This window comes from Ailuropoda melanoleuca, chromosome 16 (assembly GCF_002007445.2).
Source record: "Ailuropoda melanoleuca isolate Jingjing chromosome 16, ASM200744v2, whole genome shotgun sequence".
In the NCBI taxonomy this organism is placed as follows: domain Eukaryota; kingdom Metazoa; phylum Chordata; class Mammalia; order Carnivora; family Ursidae; genus Ailuropoda; species Ailuropoda melanoleuca.
The window spans coordinates 42,204,361-42,226,332 of record NC_048233.1 but is presented as its reverse complement, the minus strand read 5'-3'; the positions used below and the strand labels follow the sequence as shown (position 1 = coordinate 42,226,332).

The following is a 21,972-nucleotide window of genomic DNA, read 5'->3' as shown; positions in this document are numbered from 1 at the left end:
GAGAAATGGAGAGACTCTTTGTCATCTGGGGCTTAATTAAGACCCTGAGAAGTGCACAAGGCTGACTGTGCCCTTGCTTTAGGTCTCAATTTGAAGATTCCTTTGAAGGTCAAGATAGGAAATCATAGAGATAGGACATGATCACCAACCTCAGTTCTGTGGGTCTGACTTGAGCACACAGGGCAAAGAGACCGGAAGGAAGAGGTGTGCATGGAAGTCTTGGTTGGAGAGCAGCCCAGGGCAGTGAGGGAGTGTCCACAGTGTCCGGGAAGGTAAGTATCTGGTTCGTTTGCTCTGTGTAGACCTCCAGTGAAGGTCCACTTAGGGGCTGAGTCATCTGTCCGGGTGATGCTTATACTCACACAGTCTTTGTGCATGGAGACTTTCATTCACACATTTCATCACCTGGACATCCTGCTCCTTTGACATTCCGTTCAGGTACTCAGTCATTCTGGAAACCATAATGAATCTTTAGGCTTGTCTGAGTGCCTGTTTTCTAGGACCTTGCAGTGCCCACTGCTCACATCCAACAAGACATTTCCACACGCGATTAAGATGATCTTTCTGTGTGACTGATTCCATCAGTGCCAGACTTGGGGTCCTTGAGGGCAAGGACTGGCCTTATTCTTTGCTGGGCTTTACACTTAAGGGAGCTTCACCTAACAGAGACACCCAGGAGGTAGTGCTCGTAGGATCTTCCTACCTAGCACAAATACGTTTAAAAGATTTGGGGGAGTAAAACCCATGCATCTACAGCTATTTTGACAAGGACGCCAACACCATTCCTGGATATGCGGGGACAATTGCCTATCCACATGCAAAAGAATGAAGTTGGACTCCCATTTCTCATCATATACAAAAATTACATCAAATCAATCAACAACCTAAATATAGGAGCTAAAACCGTAAAGCTCTTACAAGAAATAAAGAGATAAATCTTCATGACTTTGGATTTGGCAAAGGATTCTTAGATATGACATGAAGCACAAACACCAAAACAAAAAATAGATTAAGTTGGATTTCATCAAAATTTAAAACTTTTTTTTAAAAGATTTTATTTATTTATTTGACAGAGAGAGAGAGAGAGCAAGAGAGGAAACACGAGCAGGGGGAGTGGGAGAGGAAGAACCAGGCTCTCAGCAGAGGAGCTTGATGTGGGGCTCAATCCCAGGGCTCCGGGATCGCGCCCTGAGCTGAAGGTAGACGCTTAACCGCTGTGCCACCCAGGCGCCCCCAAAATTTAAAACTTCTGTACATCAAAGGACACTACCAAGAAAGTGAAAAGAAAACCTGCAGAATGAGAGAAAACATTTTCAAATCAGGTATCTGCTGAGGGTCTAGTATCCAGAACATATAAAGAACTCTTAGCACTCAACAACAAAAGGACAAACAACTCAACTAAAACATGAGCAAAGGACTTTAATGGACTTCTTTCCTAAGAAGATATACGAATGGTCAAAAAGCACATGAAAGGATGCTCAACGTGATTTATCACCAGGAAAATGCAAATCCAAACCCTAACAAAGAACCACCCCACACCCACTAGGACGGCTGTTAAACAAAAGTAATGGAAAATAGAAAGTGTTAACAAGAACGTGGAGATACTGGAACTTCTGTACGTGACTGGTGGGAACGTAAAACGGTTCAGCCATTGTGAAAAACAGTGGGGCAGCTCCTCATGAAGTTAAACATAGGGCTGGCACATGAGCAGTTCCACTTCTTGGTCTATGTATCCAGAAGAATTGAAAGCAGGTGCTTAAACAAATTCTTGTACATGCACGTTCATAGCAGCACTGCTCACAATAACCGAAGTGGAAACAGATTGCTATGGTCTGAGTGTTTGTGTCTTCCCCAAATTTACATGTTGAAACCCTAACCCCCAAAGGTGGTGGCATTAAGAGGTGGGGCCTTTGGGCAGTACTTAGGTTATTAGGTCATGCATGGGACTGGTGCTCTAACAAAAGAGACCACACAGAGCTCCCTAGCCCCTTCTACCATATGCGGACATAGGGAGAAGTGGCTGGCTATGCACCAGGAAGAGGGCCCTTCTGGAATGTGACCATGCCGGTGCCTTGACCTTGGACTTCGCAGCTTCCAGAATCGTGAGAAATGAATTTCTGTTGTATAGAAGGAACCAGTCTGTGTTATTTGTTATAGCAGCCTGGCAGGATGAAGACATAGCCTAAATGTCCAACAATGAATGAATAGATAAAAAAAATTGTAGTATACAGTTTGCAATGGGATATTATTCATGCATTAGAGGGAATGAAGTACGGACACATGTTATAATATGGATGAATCTTGAAATCGTTGTGCTAAGTGAAGGAGAGCAGACATGGAAGGTCACATATTGTATGACTCCATTCATATGAATTGTCCAGAATCAGTAAATCCATAGAAACCTGGCGGTGGCAGAGACTGGGGTAGGGGAATAGGGAGTGCCTGCTAGGGAGTACCGCGTTTCCTTCTGGGGTGATGCAATGTATGGACGTAGATAGTGGTGCTGGTCACACCACATTGTGAATATGCTAAATGCTACTGGATTGTTCACTTTAAAATGGTTAATTTTATGTTATGTAAATCTCGTCCAAATAAAAAATAAAATTTTGGGGTGGGGAGGTGGCAAAGAAGAGGCCAAAGAAACCATGTCCTTGGACTTTGCTCCCGGCCTTTCCTACCATATGGCAAATAGTGGCCTGGAATAAAGATGGGGGAGCACTTGGGCCCAGTAGGGGGACCGAGATAACTAACCCTCTGTTTGATGGGCCAAGGACAGCCCCAGGGATTGGCCAGCCTCTCTCTTCCTCTGGCCCAGAGTGCCTGCTCCATAATTGGAGAATGAATCATGGAATGTGGAAGAAAAAGGCAGTCACAATGCATGTGCCCTGCCTCCTGGAGGCACCACTCTTCCTGGCCTCCCCTCCCTGTGCCTTCCCCTCAGCCTCAAACCTCCGCATTTTCTCACCTTCACAACTGTTCTCCCTAGCTTCCAAACTTGGTATTGTGTGAGGCTTTCACTGACTCATCCGCGTTCTTCAGTAGAGAAGGTCTCAGTGAAATGGACGGATGCCCTGAAACCTTGAGAAGTCACCTTGTCCATCCTGCTGCCCTTAGGAAGGGATGTTCTTTCAGGCCCAACTAGCCAGAACCTCTCTCATTTTCATAGTTTTGGATATGCTGAATGAATGAATGAATGAATGAATGAATTTAATTCCCTCAGTTGGTCACAAGCTGGAAGTCACCATGCTTCTCCCCTTGGCTATTATTGAAAAAGAAGAGGGGCACCTGGGTGGCTCAGTTGGTTAAGCATCTGCCTTCAGCTCAGGTCATGATCCCGGGGTCCTGGGATCGAGCCCAGTGTTGGGCTCATGGTTCATCAGGCAGTCTGCTTCTCCCTCTGCCCCTCCCCCCACTCGTGAGGGCTCTCTCTCCCTCTCTCTCAAATACTAAGTAAAAAAAAATTTTTTTAAGAAAAAGAGTATGATGAAAATGGGACAGTCCCCTGTGTGCTACTAATGGAATCTGACAGGGACCCATTGTCAGGTGGGCTGTCGTCAGAAGCCAGTGTATACGTGTGCAGACACACACTCGCTGGCTCACAGGCCCACGTCTGCAGAAGATGTTCAAAATACCTAACAACTGGTACAGTTGGGCCTGGCCCACCACAGCAGATGTCAGCCGCAGATCACTGGGACAGCCGTGCCACTCCCTATGGGTCGGACCCCCACGGGGCTCATGGCCGTGTTCACGACCACCCCCACACAGATGTGCACCCACACACACCCTCTGACACCTGCTGGAGCACATCTGTCAGCTGGCACAAGCCCTGGAGCTTGCAGCCCCAGGACCAAAAGCATTGCCTGACCTCAGAGGGACCTCCTCGATCATTCTGGAGGGATGCGCACAGCACCTGGGCCATCAGGCGAGTGCAGAGAAGTGCAGCCGACCCTGAAAGGGAGGCTGTGGAAACTGAGAAGGAGCTTCTTAGAGGAGGTGTGTCTTGGTTTGTCTTAAAGGCTAGGACAAGCTGCCGTGGTGGGCAGGAGGCTGGGAGAACAGCTCAGAGCACGACATCAGAGAAGAGCCTGATATGTGTGAGAAACACGTAACCGCCTCACAGGCACCCGCCACCCATCTTCATCCAAGTCCTGACACTATCTTAACCTTCTTCAGAAGAGCAAAAAAGGCTGAGAAGGAGAGCAAGGGGTCAGGTGCGGCTGGCTGGAGAGCCCGGGGCAGGAAGAGGAGTGGGAGGAAGTTAGTCCTGGCTAGCGCAGTTTGTCATCCCGTTCAGATGACGGAGGGACAGCAGGGACTCAGAACCGGAGCGTGGGGGAGGCTAGAGCTGGTCCTGTGCACCTGGAAAAGGACGGGCACCCGCGCTGGACATCTGTACACGAGCGAGCCAGGACGGCGTAGAGGCTGAGCGTGCAGACTGCCACCAGGCTGCCTGGATTGAGCCCTGGCTCCTCTCCTCATGAGCCGTGTGACCTCCAGTGAGTTACTTAACTCCCTGGTGCCTCAATATCTTCATCTGTAAAATGGGGTAATAACAGTATCTGCCTCACATGGCTGTTGTGCGGACTAAATGAGTTAATACATGGGAAGTGCTCCGAGCAGTGCCCGGCGGGGCTCACAGTGCATGGTAACTATCATTAGCAGTACCAGCAGCAGCGTCACCATTAGTATTCCCTCCACCTCTGGAAGCAGGTGCAGTGGGTATGAGCATCCCCCTTTTTAGAGATGTGGAAACAGAGGCTTAGGGAGTTGGGAGACCTGCCCCTGGTCACCTGGCAGGACCCGGACCTGGGTTCTCGGACTCCCGAATCCATACCCTTCACCAGAAGCTTAGGGTGGGACTGGAGGAAGGAGATGGCCAGCAAAGCTCAAAGGAGATGCTCCTGGCCCCAGAGCAGAGTGAGGAGGAATCCTCTCTGGCAGCCACACTGCAGAGTGCGACTGGAGCTGAGTGTCTGGCAGGACAGCCCTTCTCCATCCTTTATATCCCAGCTCCTCTGGGATGAGCTCACCTCCAGCCTTGCCAGCTGTAAACCTGCTAAACAGCTGTCCTGCCCCCAAATGAGTGGCTCTGATTGCAGCCAAGTCCCCCAGGGACTGCGCTCCATCCAGCTGGCTTGGGGCTCTGTGCCCCACCTGCCTGAAACTGCAGGGGGGAGAGGGGTATGAGGAGGGGGACCTGTGGGGGGTCACAGGCAGCAGGCTCCCTTCCTGAGTCCCTCTGCTGAAGAGAGTTGGCAGGATCTGAGCTGATGTCATCCAAATAACCTAGCTCATTCTCTCTAATTTTGGGGACAATTATTTGCTCAGAGAACCACCTGCCCCTCTCTCAGTGCCTCCAGTCTCTCCCCACCCCTGCTACTCTACCCACCAGCAGCCACATTCTGCTTCCTCAAGGTGTACTGCTCAGGCTCTGCCTGGCTCAAGAGCCCTCAATGGCTCCCTATCACTCACCCTACCACATACACATCTCGGGTTCTAGGAGTCATCACCCATGGTCGCCCTTCACTAGCGCTTGCTGCAGCTGGAGGGTCCTTCCTCACACATGCCCTTCCTGAGCTGCTTTTGCTGTTCCCCAGTGCCGGTCTACCCAAGGTTTCCCTTAATGGATCAGAACCCAAACCCCCTCCTCCAGGCAGTCCTTGTGGATTCAGCATCCCCTCTCCTCTGTGTCTTCTCTTTTTCTCTCATCCACCAATTATCCTCTTGGATTTTACTAGATTTCTTGCCCCTCTCCCTCTGGGAACATCTCTGGAGGTTTGTCAGACCCCAGAAGGCTGAGAGTAAGAGCCAATGGATCTCTACCGGGGCTGTGGGATCTTACAACAAGTGTGTCCAACTGATATCACAAATGTAGAAACAAACAACATCAAAAAAAGCTACAAATTATTTGCATAAATTAAATAAAGCATTTTGGCTATAAAACCAAGAGCCATACAAATGTAATTAATTTAACAAGCAAATTAAATTTTCCTTGAGTGTCTAAGGAAAGCTAGAGGGTCCTGGAAACTTGGGGGGTTGATTCTCTGATCTGATACACTTCCCCACCATTTCACAGACAAGCAAAACCGAGGCTCAGAGATCTCCATGCCTGGCTCAGCATTTAATTCCCAGCTAGAAAGCCGAGTGATCCTGGTACCTCGAAGCGTGTGAGGGGAAGATGAAGCTGGGACATGGGATGTGGGAAATTGTCTCCTGTCTCCCCCACCAGAGCCAGGGACCTCCCGAAGCAGGGGGCTTGGCTTCTTCCTACCCCTCAGTCTCCCCAGAGACTTAAGGCTAGGGCAGGGCCTTCATAACCTTGCTGAACTGTGGCTCTGTCCTGGTTTCCTCCTGTCCCTCCCTTTTTCCTCCAGCAAAAACACAGGCATCCCGGGAGCCCTACCTGGGCCCACCCTTCCTGTGGGTGGTCCAGAACTCTCCTCCTTCCTCTCCTGTCATCATCCTCATCAACAACATGGGACGTTTCGTTCCCGATGGCCAGTATCTGATTAACTAATTCACGCTAAGGTGTTAATAACTTGTTAATAGCTTGATGATACGCCTTTTCCAAAGATGCCTGCATTTGGATGGATCCAGAATCTAAGTTCTTTGAGGACAGGATACTTCGTATTACCCCCCTCAGCACCTGGTAGGCACTCAGTAAATACCTGCAACAGGTCTGATGTTTGAAAAGTGCTTCCTACTGAGTTTTGCAAGTAGGCAGTAGCTACTATTACTTCTAATGGCGAATTTTCCATGATCAGTAATGGTCTGAGTGGAGAGATTCCTGGAGCCTGGAATCTCTGGGAACATCAGTCCCTCCTTGTCCTCCAATAGCAGCTGACATTGTGGGGAGATGTGCTGATCCAGACATCCTCTCCCAGAGGACAGGAAGAGGGAGAGAGAGAGGAAGAGGAGAGTGCAGGTTGATTCCTGACTGCTACTTTACTCCCGAGTTTTGGTCACCGGTTAAACACTGAAGAAGCAGCAGGCACATTCCAAGCACTTCACATGGGTTAGTGTATGTGACTGTCACAGCTACCCCACGAGGAGGCTATTATCCTATTTACGTCGGGGAAACAGAGGCTTAGAGGGGTCAAGTGCTGCTGGGTGGTGGAGTGGGATTCAGACCCCTGCAGCCAGCTCCTGGTCTGGGCTCCTACCTGGTGGCATTCTACGCAGACGTGGGCCCAGGGGCTCCCTGAAGATGCACGCTCCCTGCTGTTCGGTCGCTGCTGCAACAACTGTCGGTACTCTGGCACCTGGGGACGGATGTCCAGAGCCTGGTGTTGGGCCCTGAGGAAAGGTACAGAGGGAGGAGTCCACTGGGGGACATGAGACCCTCACCCAGACCGCCAGGTCCTAGGGAACATGGCAGCACAGGTCTCCATGGGCAGAGGAGTCCAGCACACAGAGGAGGAGATGGGGTTAAACCCAGGTTTGAAGCCGGATTTTGAAAGAGCAGGGGATTTGGATCAGAAGGGTTGGGGAGAAAAAGGAGTTTCAGGCTGGGTAGGGATAGTGTGGCAGAATTGTGGAGGTATTTGGAGATGAGGCCTGTGGGTGAGATGTCCCTGGCTGAGGCGGGGACCCGCAAGTATGGCAGCTGTGGGGTGGGGCGGGGCAGGGCAGCAGCTGTGGGGATGTCGAGGGCAGGACGGGTGAGCTGCCGCGCACGTCACAGAAACATGCAGCCAGCAAAGCCATCAAGGGGGACATCGTGCTAGGATGTGTTCCAAAAGCTGGGAAAAGCATTTAGCATTAGACCATAAGCCCCCATGTCCCTTACACTGGGCCCAGGCCTGGCACACAGAAGCTCTCAATAGAGTTTACCGAAGGGAGAAAAGGAGGGATGGAGGGAGGATGGGAGGAGTAACTAGGGGGTCTCTGAGCTGGGGGAACCTTTGACTGTCCTTACAAAGGAACACTGAGATGACCTGTGGCACAGCCTTCAGAGAGACCTCATGGGAGCTGTCCACAGAGTCACTGTGGAGACACCTGCTCTCCCGGGGCCTCCCACCCAGCCTGCACCCCCGGCTCGCGTGCGTCTGGAGAGGCATAGGAGTTCAGTCTCACCTGGACAGCAGCTCCTCCATTTGAACTCTAAACAGATGGTCCCGAACAAACAAACAAACAAACAACAAACAAACGGTTCCTGTCCCTACCTTGCTCCCGCTCTTACTAACAGATACACATCGGAAGAAAGACGGAAATGAACAAACAGACATCCACCCCTCCCCACAAGTCTTCCCTCGAAGCCTCCAGGCCCTGCCGAGCCTCTCTCTGCCATCTCCCTGACTCCTCTGAATTGACTCCCTGAATTTTCAGCCACCTGTCCCAATGCCGTCCTCCTTTTCTTCATTCTGTCCAGCGCTGGGGCCAGGCAGTGATCGTGCCTTGCGTGGCCTCCAGCCTGCCTTGTGGGAGTTTGAGAGAGGTGAAGTGTGGAGATCCCAGTTCTTGGAGAACTGACGGAAGCCTATGAACCCCCACATACTCATGTCCCATGCCAGGGAGAGTGTCAACCACCCCTCACACCCCAGCAGACACAGCCGCTGTCCTCTGTGGGTTAGGGGAAGAGGCCGCCAGGGGTATGTGTCTCCAGGAGACCCGAATGAAGGGGTTCTTTCCGGGAAAGAAGAGGACACACCGATGGTCGGAGCCCCAGATACTCTACCTCTCCAGGAAAGTCCGTCCCCTTCTAGCTCCCTGAGCCCGCAGGAGGAAGCCCACGACCCAGAGAAGATTAATCAGGATAGGGATGGTGAAGTGCCAGTGACATCCCCCTGGAGAGGCTGGGGCCTGGGGCAAATTACCCTATAACAGCAGGTTAATTAGATAAAACCCAAATTACATGAGCAAGGCTTGCAAGCCCAGCAATTTGAAGGTTTCATGTTGTTTCAGAGGTGGGGAGAGCTTGATCTCTAGCTCAGCATAGAGAAAATGACTTCTTGCTCCCAGGCAAGCCAAACCCATGAATTAAGCTCTTGACTGCCCATCCACGGGCCCCAATGGCAAGCACATATAAGGAAGGGTGCCTGCCAGTCCTCACTGCAACCTGCAGAGCCCATGTGGGATTTGCTCTTCATCCCTCCCGCCTCTGACTCTATCTCCACCGCCAGCATGAGCCGCCAATTCTCCTGCAAGTCGGGAGCTGCTACCAAGGGGGGCTTCAGCGGCTGCTCCGCGGTGCTCTCAGGGGGCAGCTCATCCTCTTACCGGGCAGGGGGCAAAGGGCTCAGCGGGGGCTTCGGAAGCCGGAGTCTCTACAGCCTGGGGGGCATCCGGAATATCTCCTTCAACGTGGCCAGCAGCAGCGGCAAGAGCGGAGGTTACGGGTTTGGTCGAGGCCGGGCCAGTGGCTTTGCAGGCAGCATGTTCGGCAGTGTGGCCCTGGGGCCCGTGTGTCCATCCGTGTGCCCTCCAGGGGGCATCCACCAGGTCACCGTCAATGAGAGCCTCCTGGCCCCCCTCAACGTGGAGCTGGACCCTGAGATCCAGAAAGTGAGAGCCCAAGAGCGGGAGCAGATCAAGGCTCTGAACAACAAGTTCGCCTCTTTCATTGACAAGGTGGGTCCACCTTCTCTTCTCAGAGCATAAGCTGTTACTGCAGAAGGGATTCAGATTAGCTAGGAGGAGGCACTTACTGTGGATGGAGCGGGTGTTTTCTTTCATCGGGGTGACTTATGTACGATTCCCTGCAGTCTTTCTCAAGAGGACACAGAGGAGGTCTGTCTCTACTAGCAGAGGCTTCTGGGGGTTACTGGCAGGTGCTCCAAAGGAAAGACCCCCACTTCTTACTCGAGGGTCAGCATGGTGCTATTGCTAAGCCTGGGGTCCATGCACGCAGTGCGTGGAAAAAGCCAGTGAGAGGAGACAGCCCCGGAGTCTTCCTCCCGTCCATTGTGAGCAGGTCTCATCCACTAGGCATTTGACTAGATGGGTCAGGAGCACCGGGGTGCGGTCATTCCCGGATGGCTCGGCCATGGGCCTTTTTGCCGTCAGCTAAGGACTCTCAAGGGAGGCGGAAGGGTGCAGTGGGGGAGGACGTCTCCGCAGTGCTCTGAAGTCAGACCCAGCTTCAGCTCCGGCCCCATCACTTTTCAGCTGTGTCTTCGCTAAGCCAGCCACATAGCCAGCTGTGTGGGGAGTTACTTATCCTGTCTGCGCCTCTGTTTCCTTATCTCTGTAATGCAGATAATAGCCTGCGTCTGGGGAGTTTTGTCAGGTTGATAAAAGAAAGTGCGCGGGAAGATCTTGGCACAGTGCCTCACACATACTAGGTGCTCCCAAGTGCTGGTGATCCTTACTATCGTTTTCATCTTCAGAGAGCTGGGGGAGGAGTGTTGAGAAGGGGAGGATCCAAAGGTCTGGAGAAAGCCTTAAGGCATCATCCAGGCCAGGTAGGCCCCTGACTTTTGGTAGATGAGAAATTATTGCTCCCATTCTATGAGTCAGCAAAAGCATGGAGGGACAAGCCTTGCCAGTGTATGGCATCTGGGGCGGGGGTGGGAGGGAAGGAAGGTGAGACCCTGTCCTGGGGCCTGGGGGGCTACACTGGCTCCATGACAATTAGGCACCCAGGATGGGTCAGCGCAGGACAAAGCCTGTGGTTGCAATGGTCAATGGCCATTGGAGCCTACCAGTCCCTCTGCCCCACACCCTAGTTCTAGACTCGTGCTCCGAGCATCCCCTGCTCACCTAGGGGCCAGTACTGTCTCTGTGGCTCTTTACTCCTCCCGAATGTGGATACATCCTGTCAGTGACCCCGATTGTCCAGTGTGCAGTCCAGAGGCCAATTGTGGTGTCCTGGGTGCAGGGTGTGCTCTGTGGCTGAGGCTCCGTGTTAGGGATATACACGGAAGAGTCAGGATTGGTTAAACCAAACCAATGCTGGATGATCCGCTGGGGGCCCGAGCAGTTTGGTGGCCGATCCCATCTCAGCGCTGAATCCCAGCCAGTTTTCTGACAGCCTGTGCTTAGGACAGTAGGGAACACAACCTGATTTAGGCAGTGGCTGTGCTCAGTGGATTAAGTCATATTTTAAAAACTGTGCACCTTCTCCCAACCCCACAAGGGAGGAGTATGTCTACCCACTCCCTCTGGTCAGTTTCCTGGCCCAGTGAGGCGACAGTGGCATCTATCCATCTTGCCCCACGTGCCACGCTTGCTCTGCGGATGATGGTTCTAAGGACCAGAACTAGCGCGGAGGGAGGAGACCACGAGCAATGATGGAGTTGGGGCCTGATGCAGAAATTTACAACACCCAGAAGCTTGTGGCCCATTGAGCCTCACTGAGCTCGATGTGCTACGACATGAAGAGGAGATCCCCTTCTTTAGAATGGTCAACCTTTCCAAAGATGGACCCAGCCTGCCTCTGTCCTGGTATTTTTTTAGGCACGCCCCTGCCCTGAGCTGGTTTGGCCATAATGGGTTCTGAGTAACTGGATGCATGAGTTATGGGGACATATGTCTGGGTTCATTTCTGGGCTCCCTCGCTTACCAAACTGTTGGATCTTGGAAAGAGGCTAAACTTCTCTATGGCTCCGTTTCCTTCCCATTAAGTGGGGTTAACGACTTGCCTGCCTCCTGCAGCTGTTGTGAGTGGGTAAAGGAGAAAATGCAGGTTTGCACAGAGCCTTGTGAATGACAGGTGTGACTATTTCCGTGGGTGCTCAACACTGGCTGTGCTTTGGGCCCCAGGTGCGGTTCCTGGAGCAGCAGAACCAGGTGCTGGAGACCAAGTGGGAGCTGCTGCAGCAGCTGGACCTGAACAACTGTAAGAACAACCTGGAGCCCATCCTCGAGGGCTACATCAGCAACCTGCGCAAGCAGCTGGAGACGCTGTCCGGGGACAGGGTGCGGCTGGACTCGGAGCTGAGGAGCGTGCGGGACGGGGTGGAGGACTACAAGAGGAGGTGAGCGGGGAAGGGAGTCCCTGCAGCTGGACAGTTGCCCCTTTCCTCTGAGCTCCTCCTGCGGGAGTGGCAGCCACCCTGGCTTAACATTTGTGGAGATGAGGGGCAGTGTTCCTTGTCATACCAAGCAGAATTATTCCAACAAGTCTCTGGAACTTGCTCTCTGCTTCTCCAGGGTCTGGTCTGGCACTTAGAACAAATGTCCGGTTAGCTGGACAGTGGTCAAAGGACCATCTCTGGCTGGATGAGGGAAACCTTGAATAAGCTACACATCATCTCCTGGAGCTTCTGGGTCCTCATTGGTAAAAGGGGGCTGAAATCCATCTACCCCCCAGAATGGCTATGAGGAGGAACTAAGGAAACACTCCCATTCCTTTGTAAGGCTTTATTCAAATTTTCAAGGAGGAGCTTGCTTCTTGCTTCCTATCAGATTTCCCATAGAACCTTTGCTCCACATGCTCCTACCTCATTTTTGTAGCTGGATCTTCAATAATCACCTTTCCCCCCACCAAACTTCGTTTCCATGTCCCCTCCTCCAGGAAGCCTTCCTTGCCTGGTGGCCCCACCAGCCCAGTAGTCTGTGGCCCACTAGCATCTGTCCCTCAGATGGGCACACTGCCTCTTGCTTAGAGTCTTCCTTGAGTGCAAGAGGGTCCTCAGTGAGACGTAGTCACCGACCGAGTCCTGGCGTTCTTGCAGGTACGAGGAAGAAATCAACAGGCGCACCGCTGCAGAGAACGAGTTTGTGCTGCTCAAGAAGGTGAGAGGGAGGCAGGCCTTGAGTGCAGGGCTGGCCTGGGACCAGGCAGCGCCGAGCCTACCAGGGTGCTCCGCTCTCAGCGAGAGCACTGATGGCAAACTAATGACGTAAAAGCCGAGGAAAACCACAGCGGACTCTCCAGAAAGGGAATGAAAAGGCAGAGAGGATGATGGCCTTGCCGAGGGTTTCATGTCCACAGTGCAGAACAGCAGAGGACGAAACACGGGGGCTCCCCTGCGGCCGTAGGGCCTGATTCAGACATCAGAGGGACGACTGACAGCAGCCTGGCTGGGGCTCCCTTCCTTAGAGGGGTACCCCGACCCTGCTAAGGGAATGGAGTCTCAGGATGGGGCAGGGCTGAGCCTTTTGCTCCGTCCTCTCCTTTCCCATGAGCCTCTCAGACAGAAAAGGGCAGCCATTTCGGTGTGCAGGGCACCCAAGCTGGGGTGGGTGTTTCCTTCTCGGCTGCACCGGCAGTGACCAAGGGATGTCGGGGGCATCTTTCAGGATGTGGATGCAGCTTATGCCAATAAAGTGGAGCTCCAGGCCAAAGTGGACTCCATGGACCAGGAGATCAAGTTCTTCAAGTGTCTCTATGAAGCCGTAAGTCTGTGTCTCCACCCCCCTCGCCCCGGGGGCAGCCAGTGGGTAACACTCTGTTCTGGGCACTGAGAGAAGTTCTCTGCTCTCAGGGAGACCCCCTGCTTAGCCATCCACCTCCCATTTCAGCCGTGAGAGGCTCCCAATCTCCACGCTCTGGGTGGAAAGGGAATGGTCCAGGCCCTGGCTTTGTGGTGGTAGGAATCTACCTGGGGCCTGGAGGGAACTCACTTTGCCCAGGGAGCAATAGCCTTGGTCCAGAGACTAAGTTAGCATCACCTGGATTTGCTTATCTTGCTTGGGGGGGAGAGGTGGGGGGGGTGTTAGCCTCTGATAGTCAAGTCCTGAGACCAGCCCTGTTTCCCATGTAGGAGATCGCTCAGATCCAGTCCCACATCAGCGATATGTCTGTCATCCTGTCCATGGACAACAACCGGGACCTGAACTTGGACAGCATCATTGATGAAGTCCGTGCTCAGTATGAGGAGATCGCCCTGAAGAGCAAGGCCGAGGCTGAGGCGCTGTACCAGACCAAGGTGGGCGGGGCTGAAGCAGGACTGGGGAGGGCAACCCCAGCAGGCATGAGGGCTGGGCCTGATCATTCCCAGCACAGAGGCCATGTCCATCCAGTTAAGTGTCCAACATGCCCTTCCCCCGTGACCTCAGCAATCCCGAGACATCCTGTAGCCCTATGACACACTCATCGTGCTCACCACGTCTCTGTGCTTGGGGTCCCCAGTTCCAGGAGCTGCAGCTGGCAGCTGGCCGGCACGGGGATGACCTCAAAAATACCAAGAATGAGATCTCAGAGCTCACCCGGCTTATCCAGAGAATCCGCTCAGAGATTGAGAATGTGAAGAAGCAGGTGAGGGGACCGGTTGCCCATGCCCGGGGCAGGAGGGCATAATTGAAGGGAGAATGAGTTGGCCAAGGGTATCAGCCTTTCAAATCTCTGCCTATGAGAGGAAAGGAACCAATGAGGTCACTGCCTCAAATACTTAGAGCAGACATCCCTAGGGCGTCTCATCTCCCACTTAGCCCACGAACCTCTGCTTTGAAGCCCTTCCTGCGGGAAGCCGTCTCTCTCTTTCCCCAGGGTGGGCTAGGACCCCGCCCCCCTGTTCCCTCTGCCTTAATCACATGCTTTCCTGGCATCTGTGCTTGTCTTGTCCTTGCCCTACACCAGCCTGTCCCTTCTTCCACGGAACTGGAGGAAGGCAGGGAGCCAGCTGCTCTGTTCCCTACTCTTTTCCCAGCATCTATCTAGTACAGGGCCTGGCACCTAATAGCAGCTTAATAAACATTTGTTGATGAAATGACTGATAAGTGGGCTCAGATAGCATCCATTAAAGTGCCTTCTGTAACTACTTAACTACTCATTAAGGCCTTGCTCGGACCCCTTCCGGGACTCTTGGCTGCGGTCTCAGCTTGAGTAGGTGGGAAGACAGGACGAGGTTTTAGAATAACAACAGCAGCGACTCCTATCATTTGATTCCCCCTGACGTGTCTCAAAGAAACTGAGGCCAGTGCTCTCCGTCGCTACAGATGAGAACACAGAGGCTCCGAGAGGTTAAGTGGGTGGCAAGCTGGCGCATGGCAGAGCTGTGATTGGAACCCGCTCTGACTCTTAGCCCAGTGCTCTTTCCACCTTCCCAGGGGCTTTAACACTCAGGGACTCCGTGACGTGGGGCAAGTTAGTTGTCCTCTCTGCGCAGGGGAGTGTAAGCACTGCATGAGCTAAGATATGCCACAGGCATGTTAGGGCTGAGGGTAGGCCCAGGGATACAGTAAGCACTTGGGAAATAAGAGTTGGTTCTGGGGAGGGGCACCTGGGTGGCACAGCGGTTAAGCGTCTGCCTTCAGCTCAGGGTGTGATCCCGGCGTTGTGGGATCGAGCCCCACATCAGGCTCCTCGGCTGTGAGCCTGCTTCTTCCTCTCCCGCTCCCCCTGCTTGTGTTCCCTCTCTCGCTGGCTCTCTCTCTCTGTCAAATAAATAAATAAAATATTTTTTTAAAAAAAAGAGTTGGTTCTGGGGAATCTCCCTCCCTGCACCCCTTGTCTGTGGTCCTATGTACCTGGGCGGCCACTCTTAGTGGACCCACAACACCACATTCCAAAGATCTCTCTTCCCAGACTTTAAACAACTCAAGAGCAGAAAGCCAATCTTACTCTTACTCATTCCGTATCCTTGGCATAGGGGTGGCCAAGTAAATGTCTTTGTAATGAACTGACATGGTACTGAACTGGCCGTGATCACAGGAGGGCAGGAGGGCAGGATGTACTGTTTTTCATCACCCCCAGTGCCTAAATACAAGCAAGTGGAGATAGAGCTAGGAAGGCCTTGCGGGCCCCAGAAGGGGCTTCAGCCTAGAAGAGAAGCGGGGGGTGGGAAAGGGGGAAGTGGGCATCCCCACCCAGGAGTCTCCAAGCACTAGTGGGATTTGGATGGGGATGACTCTAATCCCATCCAGTTTTCCAGCTTCTCAGATTCCCTGTTTAGGCTTCCAACCTGGAGACGGCCATCGCCGATGCTGAGCAGCGGGGCGACAATGCCCTGAAGGACGCCCGGGCCAAGCTGGACGAGCTGGAGGCCGCCCTGCTCCAGGCTAAGGAGGAGCTGGCCCGGCTACTGCGCGAGTACCAGGAGCTCCTGAGCCTGAAGCTGGCCCTGGACATGGAGATCGCCACCTACCGCAAGCTGCTGGAGGGCGAGGAGTGCAGGTCTGGAGTGCTCTGGCAGGGGAGCCCCAGGGGTTTGAGAAGGACATAAGAGAAAGCTTAGCACATACTCATCCAGAAAAGATGAGTCCTTGGGAGTGAAGGGGTGGTGCTGATGGGAATAATAACAGTAATTAATAATACCTACCCCGGCGTGAGCCCTCACCCATGCCAGGCACTGTGCCTCGGGGATTAGCTCATTCCAGCCTTACAATTTTCCTGGGTATACCTAGGCATACTATCCCCCACCAACCCCAACCAAAAAAAAAACCCAAAACAAAGCAAAAAGAAAAAAACCAAACCACCCCTTACTATGTTAGGACTTGTTGTTCCATCTTCTTTACCCGTCCAGGTACAAGGTGAGGTTGTCTGAGATGTCCCAGCGCAACCATCCCAGCTCGCCCACTGTTCTCAGCAGATGGGAGAGACTCAGTACCCGGGACTGACCTTGGGAACTGTGCATGCCACCCCACCTGTGTACCTCGTGCCAACTACTGTTTGATTTGGGTTGTCGCCTGTGCCAAAAGGCCCAAGCATTTTCATAGGTGCCCATTGGGTTCAGAAACCCACATCACGCCAGTGGGGACACTAGATTTGGGGTTAATAGATTATGAGTTGGATGACATCTTACTCCTATTTTATTTCTCTCCCTTACAGGATGTCAGGAGAATTTCCCTCCCCTGTCAGCATCTGTAAGTACTTGGATGCTGGGACCTGAAACTGTAGATTAATCTGCCAATAGTAAAGGGCCTTAGTCGCATCCCATGTGTGGAGCTGAGCAAACTCAGGACCAGAGAGTAAACAACTTTACGATCACACAGCCAGATAATACAGGCATGGCCAGCAATCAGGTCTCCTGACTCTGAGCACAGAGCGGTTTCCTCCGTTTCACCCTGCCTCCCTGCTCCCAGAGGGTGGCTGCTAGAAGGGGGAACAGAGGAGGAGTGTGTGTGAGGCCTGGGGCCGCAGGGTTGCAAGTCATGACCAGCCCTGACCTGGGGAATTAGAGGCGGCTGAGGGAATCAGCGAATGGGGACTCGAAGGTTAAGCTGACAGTCTCAGCGAGACTAAGAATTAAACCAGAGCTCCAAAAGATGCCATTTGCTGGACAGCTAGTGAGAGGGAGAGACTGGAAGGAAAGTTTAGCAAAACGGCTAATAGAAGGGGTGGGGGGGGCGGTGTGTGTATCCAGAAGGACAAGTGGGGGTATTGGTACCTGGACCAAAGTGTTGGGCTTCTGAGAATCAAGAATCAGCCATCTGGCTGGGCAGGACCTGGGGGAAGCGGTCTTTGGGATGTTTTCTCCAGGGGGAGAGGGAGGGGGCGGAGCGGCTGGGGGGAGGTGGCCTCGTCTGGCCCCGCCCCTGAGGCCCCGCCCCCGCTGTCCCTCCGCAGCCATCATCAGCAGCACGAGCGGCAGCGGCGGCTACGGCTTCCGGCCCAGCTCGGTGAGCGGCGGCTACACGGCCGGCAGCAGCAGCTGCGTCTCTGGCGTGTGCAGCGTCCGCGGCGGGGACGGCCGGGGCAGGGACAGCAGCAGCGACTACAGAGATACCCTGGGGAAGGGCTCCAGCCAGAGCGCCCCCTCCAAGAAAGCCGGCAGGTAGAGAGGGCTGTCCCCTGCCCTCCCGCCACCCCTGCGACCCCAGCTGTCTCCCACACGTGTTCTCCCCCAGCCCGCTGTCAGCCCCCTCTCCACCCCGCCCTGCTGTTGTCCCCCCACCCCACCTCACTTCTCCCAGCCTGTGGCTTTCTGAGCTTGGACAGGTATGGACAGCTAAACTGGGTGAAATTCCTCCTGGCACGTGCCTGGTATTCACCTCCTTGCCTGAGGTCCCCCCAGGCAGGCCTTGGGCTCAGCTCCAGGCTCCCCACCTTCTGCCCTCGACACAGCCTCCAGCTCAGTCACTAACCACTCTGTCCGGCTCCCTGGGTCTCAGACCGAGGCCCCCCTCTCACGCTGGGGCCTCTGTCCCAGCAACTGCCTATGCTGGGAGGGCTGAAGGACAACGACCAAGAGAGGCCAGTCCTCACCCCACCCTGGCCCCGTCTCATGGCTCAGGTGTCTCCACTCTCCTGGATCCAGAAGCAGAGAAGACGAGGCCCCCCCACAACTCCTTTCTTCTTAGAGGCCCTCCCATTGCATCCTCAATAAACAGCACAATCTGATGGCTTGGTGTCTGAGTGGTGAAGGTGTGTACACACACTCAGTTCAGTACCGACCCCAGCAGGCACCACCCAGGCACACACACACACACACACACACACACACACACACACACACACACACCAGACGCACTGCGGATTGCCGGTGCGGCCCACGTTCTAGGTGAATTTTCTCCATAGAGCTGAACAAACAGCTCTCCGAGCACACATGAAGCATGGGGCCTTGTTTGGGAGGAAGGAGGGAGAAGAGGGGGGAGAGAACAAAGGAGGAACACGGGAAGAGGGTGTGTGTAGTGTGGTTTGTGGCTTTCAACAAAAGAATTACCTGTGTCTACTGGCAGAAATGGTCCTGCTCCTGAAGGGACCCTGGCCTCCATCTAAGAACTGGGTCTTTCCTAGAGAGAAGCTGGGGGCGTGGCAGGCAGGCGTCTATGTTTATTCAACCCTTCCCTCATTGCTCAGAGGCCTGGGCTTTGGGGGGAGGTCACCCAGGAAGGGTGGTGTTGATGGGGACCCCACACTCTGGGCCTGCTGGGATGCTAAGAGAGAGAACAAGTTCTTGGAGCCTCAGACTAGACTAGGATGAAGTGAGTCGAGGGTCAAGGCAGGCTGTGAGCTTCAGTCACCAGCCCAGATAGCTCTCCGCCCTGGGGTGAGGAGGGGTATAAGGAAGACAGACAGGCACATTTCCCAGCGACCAGCATGAGCCAGCAGACCTCAGCCAGGAAGTCCCTGGGGGCCTGAGGAGCTTACAAAATTGGAGATAGAGGGATTGGAGAAAGGGATGAATGGGCTGGGTTGGCAGACAAGAACTTTAGTGGCTGGGGCTTAGGCCAAGGTCACAGGGCCAGGCTCGAGCCCCTGCCACCCAGGAGATGGCCATCAGCTAGAGCCTCTTGTCCTTGGGGGATCAGAGAGGGCTCCGAGGAGAGGGAATGATGACAATGACTCACAGGTACGGTGGCCAGGAAGTCACATGAGCCTCGGTTCTTCACACAGGCTCAAAAATAATCTGGGAGCTTGAGAAAAATACTGAGTTCTGAGCCAGTACTCCAAACCAGTTAAGGCGGTCTACCAGGGTGGGGCCCAGGCACTCATGGGAATCTTTTGAAAGTCAGGGAAGGGATTCTAGGAAGCATTCAGAGCTGAGAATGTAATCAGTGGAGAAAGAGACCCAAACTCCAGTAAATGCAGCAAGGGCTTGGAATGACCGAGTAGAGATGGGGCCAAGGCATTAAGATGGCAGGACAAGCTTGGAAAGGGACATGCAGTTGTGGCACTGAGGGCACCGAGGACACTAATAGCCTAGATTTGAGCCGGGTGAAAGGGCCACGCGCTGTGGGACAGGGTGGCAGGGGTTACGGGGCACCGACGGAGGGTGAGGGGCAGATGGGTAAGAGCATTGGATGGGCCCCCCATCCTGCCTCTGGGTCTGTGCCTCTGGGCTGCCTTCCTCCCCTCACAGCGAAGGGACGCGCTGTGGAGTGGATACAGAAGAGAGAGAAAGCGAAGGTACAGTCCCTGCGCTCAGGAAACTTCTGGTCCTATGGACCACTCAGAAGGACACAGGTGGAGGAAAAGGTGGTGCGAGTGAATGAAGTCCCCAACCCACCTTATTTGTCCTTTCTATCCCCTCCCCCAAAGCCAGTGATAGGACCTGAACGGTCCTCCCCTGTGTACTCTTATACCTGGTACACCGTTTGCACTGACCACTAGCTGGTGGGCTAACTACCCCTCCACACTCCCCATGGGACTCTGACTCCAGGCTGCCACTGTGGCCACTGATGGGAGCGGGCCCTGGGGACATCCCCTGGAGAGGACCCTGCATCAGGCCAAGCCAGACACAGCATAGCCCAGCTGGGGGACTGCCAGGGACTGCGTGGGTCAAGCTGGCACCTTCAGGATGTCTCTGGAGGGCAAGGAGAACAAAAGGGGTCCCACGTGGTACCTGGGGTTGATCACTACTCACTCCTTCTCTCCATCCATGATCACTACTTGATCACTACTCACTCCTTCTCTCCATCCATGAAGCCTCCCCCCGTCAGCCCTTTCCGTACCAGATGGGGGTCCGAGGAGAGGGATGGGAGACTGCTGTTTATGGACCACCTACCGTGGGCCAGAATCTCCCAGAGTTGGGCATGCCACCGGCGTCACCTCTCCGAGGTGGGCGTTGTTATTCCTGAGACAGACACCTGCTACAGCCATGGCCACAGAGCCAGTACGCGGAGCCAGGATTCCATGAGGTCTGTCTCTCCAAAACCCACACGCTTTCCACATCACCGCCCTGCCTGCCGGTATGAGAACCATCTGCCTCTGCCCACCCAGCTGTTGTGCGTTCCCACCCTTCCCTGATGGCCTGCGGGCTCCCGGCCCACTATTTGCTGGAACTTCCATCGTATTCCATCATCTGAAGCCTGATGGCTCCGTGTCCTGGGCACTGGGCTGGGTTCCTTGTACGCCTACAATTGCCCTGTAACCCATCTCGGATTTCCCCACCGTAGGCTTCCACAGAGGTTGTGACCCCATTGCCACCTGCCAGTCACAGAAGCTGATCCCCTCAATGGTGTGTGTGTGGGGGGTGTTCAAAGCAGCACATAGATCAAGCCGGTGTCCCCCCCACCGGCTTGCGGTGGTAGTATCCTGTGCCAGAGGTGGCCAGGAAAGCTGGTGGTTTTAGCTCTGGAGTAGGAACGGGAGGGGACAGAGAGGGAGCCCCAAAAAGCCAGAGTGTGGAGACGGACGCTGTTGAAGGGAAGGGGGCTGAAGCAGACTGGGGTGGCCAGTTTATGCTGAGAAGCGGGCTGGGCTCTGGGAGCAGAAGGGTCCACATGAAACCGTCGACCAGCAAGAAGAATCTGGAGAAGCATGAAGGAGGTGGCTGCGGTCATGCGAGTGGGATCCCCTGGGCACTGTCCTTTCTGCAGACAATGGTACGGAGGCCAGTCCAGCCCAGAACACAGCCACCACCTCTGCAAGCGCCCCGGGCAGGGGCATCTCTGCTTTCCTTGAGCACTTTCTGAGGATGCTCTGGAGTCCTCGTGTCTCACGACGCGGCCTTAGAAAAGTTCTGCTTCACGTCTGCCCACCCTCCTGCAGCTACGCTGGACCTGGGCTCCCTGTCCTGCCCGGCAATAAACACTGTTTCTTGTCTGGCTCTGTCCCCGGCTGCCCTTCTCAGGGGTGGAGATTCCCAGGTCCCACCGCCCACCCTTGGTGGCTCAGTTCTCCAGTGCTTCCCCCCCTCACCCGTCAGCTGGGAGCTCATCCCAGCATGGCTCCAAGGAAGAAAATTATCTTTCGAATTGAGTATTTCCCTTCCTCTGCCTCGGCTATTCTTCGTCCCCCCCACACCAGACTTAAATACCGTCACTGTCTCCGGTGCTCGTGGAGGAGGGAAGAGCCATCCAAAAATGAAGAACGAGCCATGAAACAGGTAATTCAGAAGCACAGGTGACCCAAGGATTATTTCCATTTATACGAAACAGAAAACATTTATCCTCTAGGAACTAGCTCCCCTCACATGGTCCTGATTTTTTGTTTGTTTGTTTGTTTGTTTGAATGGTTCTTCGATTGTCTGGGAATCTAGCCAGTCAGGAGAAAGGGGCCTCCAGGCTGCCATAGAAAATCCTCAAAAGAAAGACAAGGTGGATGAATCATGGCTTTTAGGACCGATAGGACAAGGAGCGGATGGGACAAGGGTGGGTGGTGAGAAGATCCCTGCTCGATGTTCTCCACCAAGCAAACAAGTGGAGCAGCAGAGAAAGGGGCCACGCAGGCTGAGGCAGATATGAGAAAGAGGGTTGGTGGGG

The 21,972-nt window shown here is 54.0% G+C and overlaps 1 protein-coding gene across 1 annotated transcript; it reads left to right on the top strand.

Annotated features, from left to right (window-relative positions):
* Positions 1-8,951: 8,951 nt before the first annotated feature.
* KRT71 (keratin 71) lies at positions 8,952-18,005 on the top strand. The gene is made up of 9 exons (XM_002923244.4): positions 8,952-9,570; positions 11,704-11,918; positions 12,618-12,678; positions 13,186-13,281; positions 13,650-13,814; positions 14,018-14,143; positions 15,780-16,000; positions 16,655-16,689; positions 17,393-18,005. Exons 1-9 carry the CDS (start codon positions 9,070-9,072, stop codon positions 17,602-17,604), a joined length of 1,632 nt encoding a protein of 543 aa, XP_002923290.2. The 5' UTR covers positions 8,952-9,069; the 3' UTR covers positions 17,605-18,005.
* Positions 18,006-21,972: the final 3,967 nt, after the last annotated feature.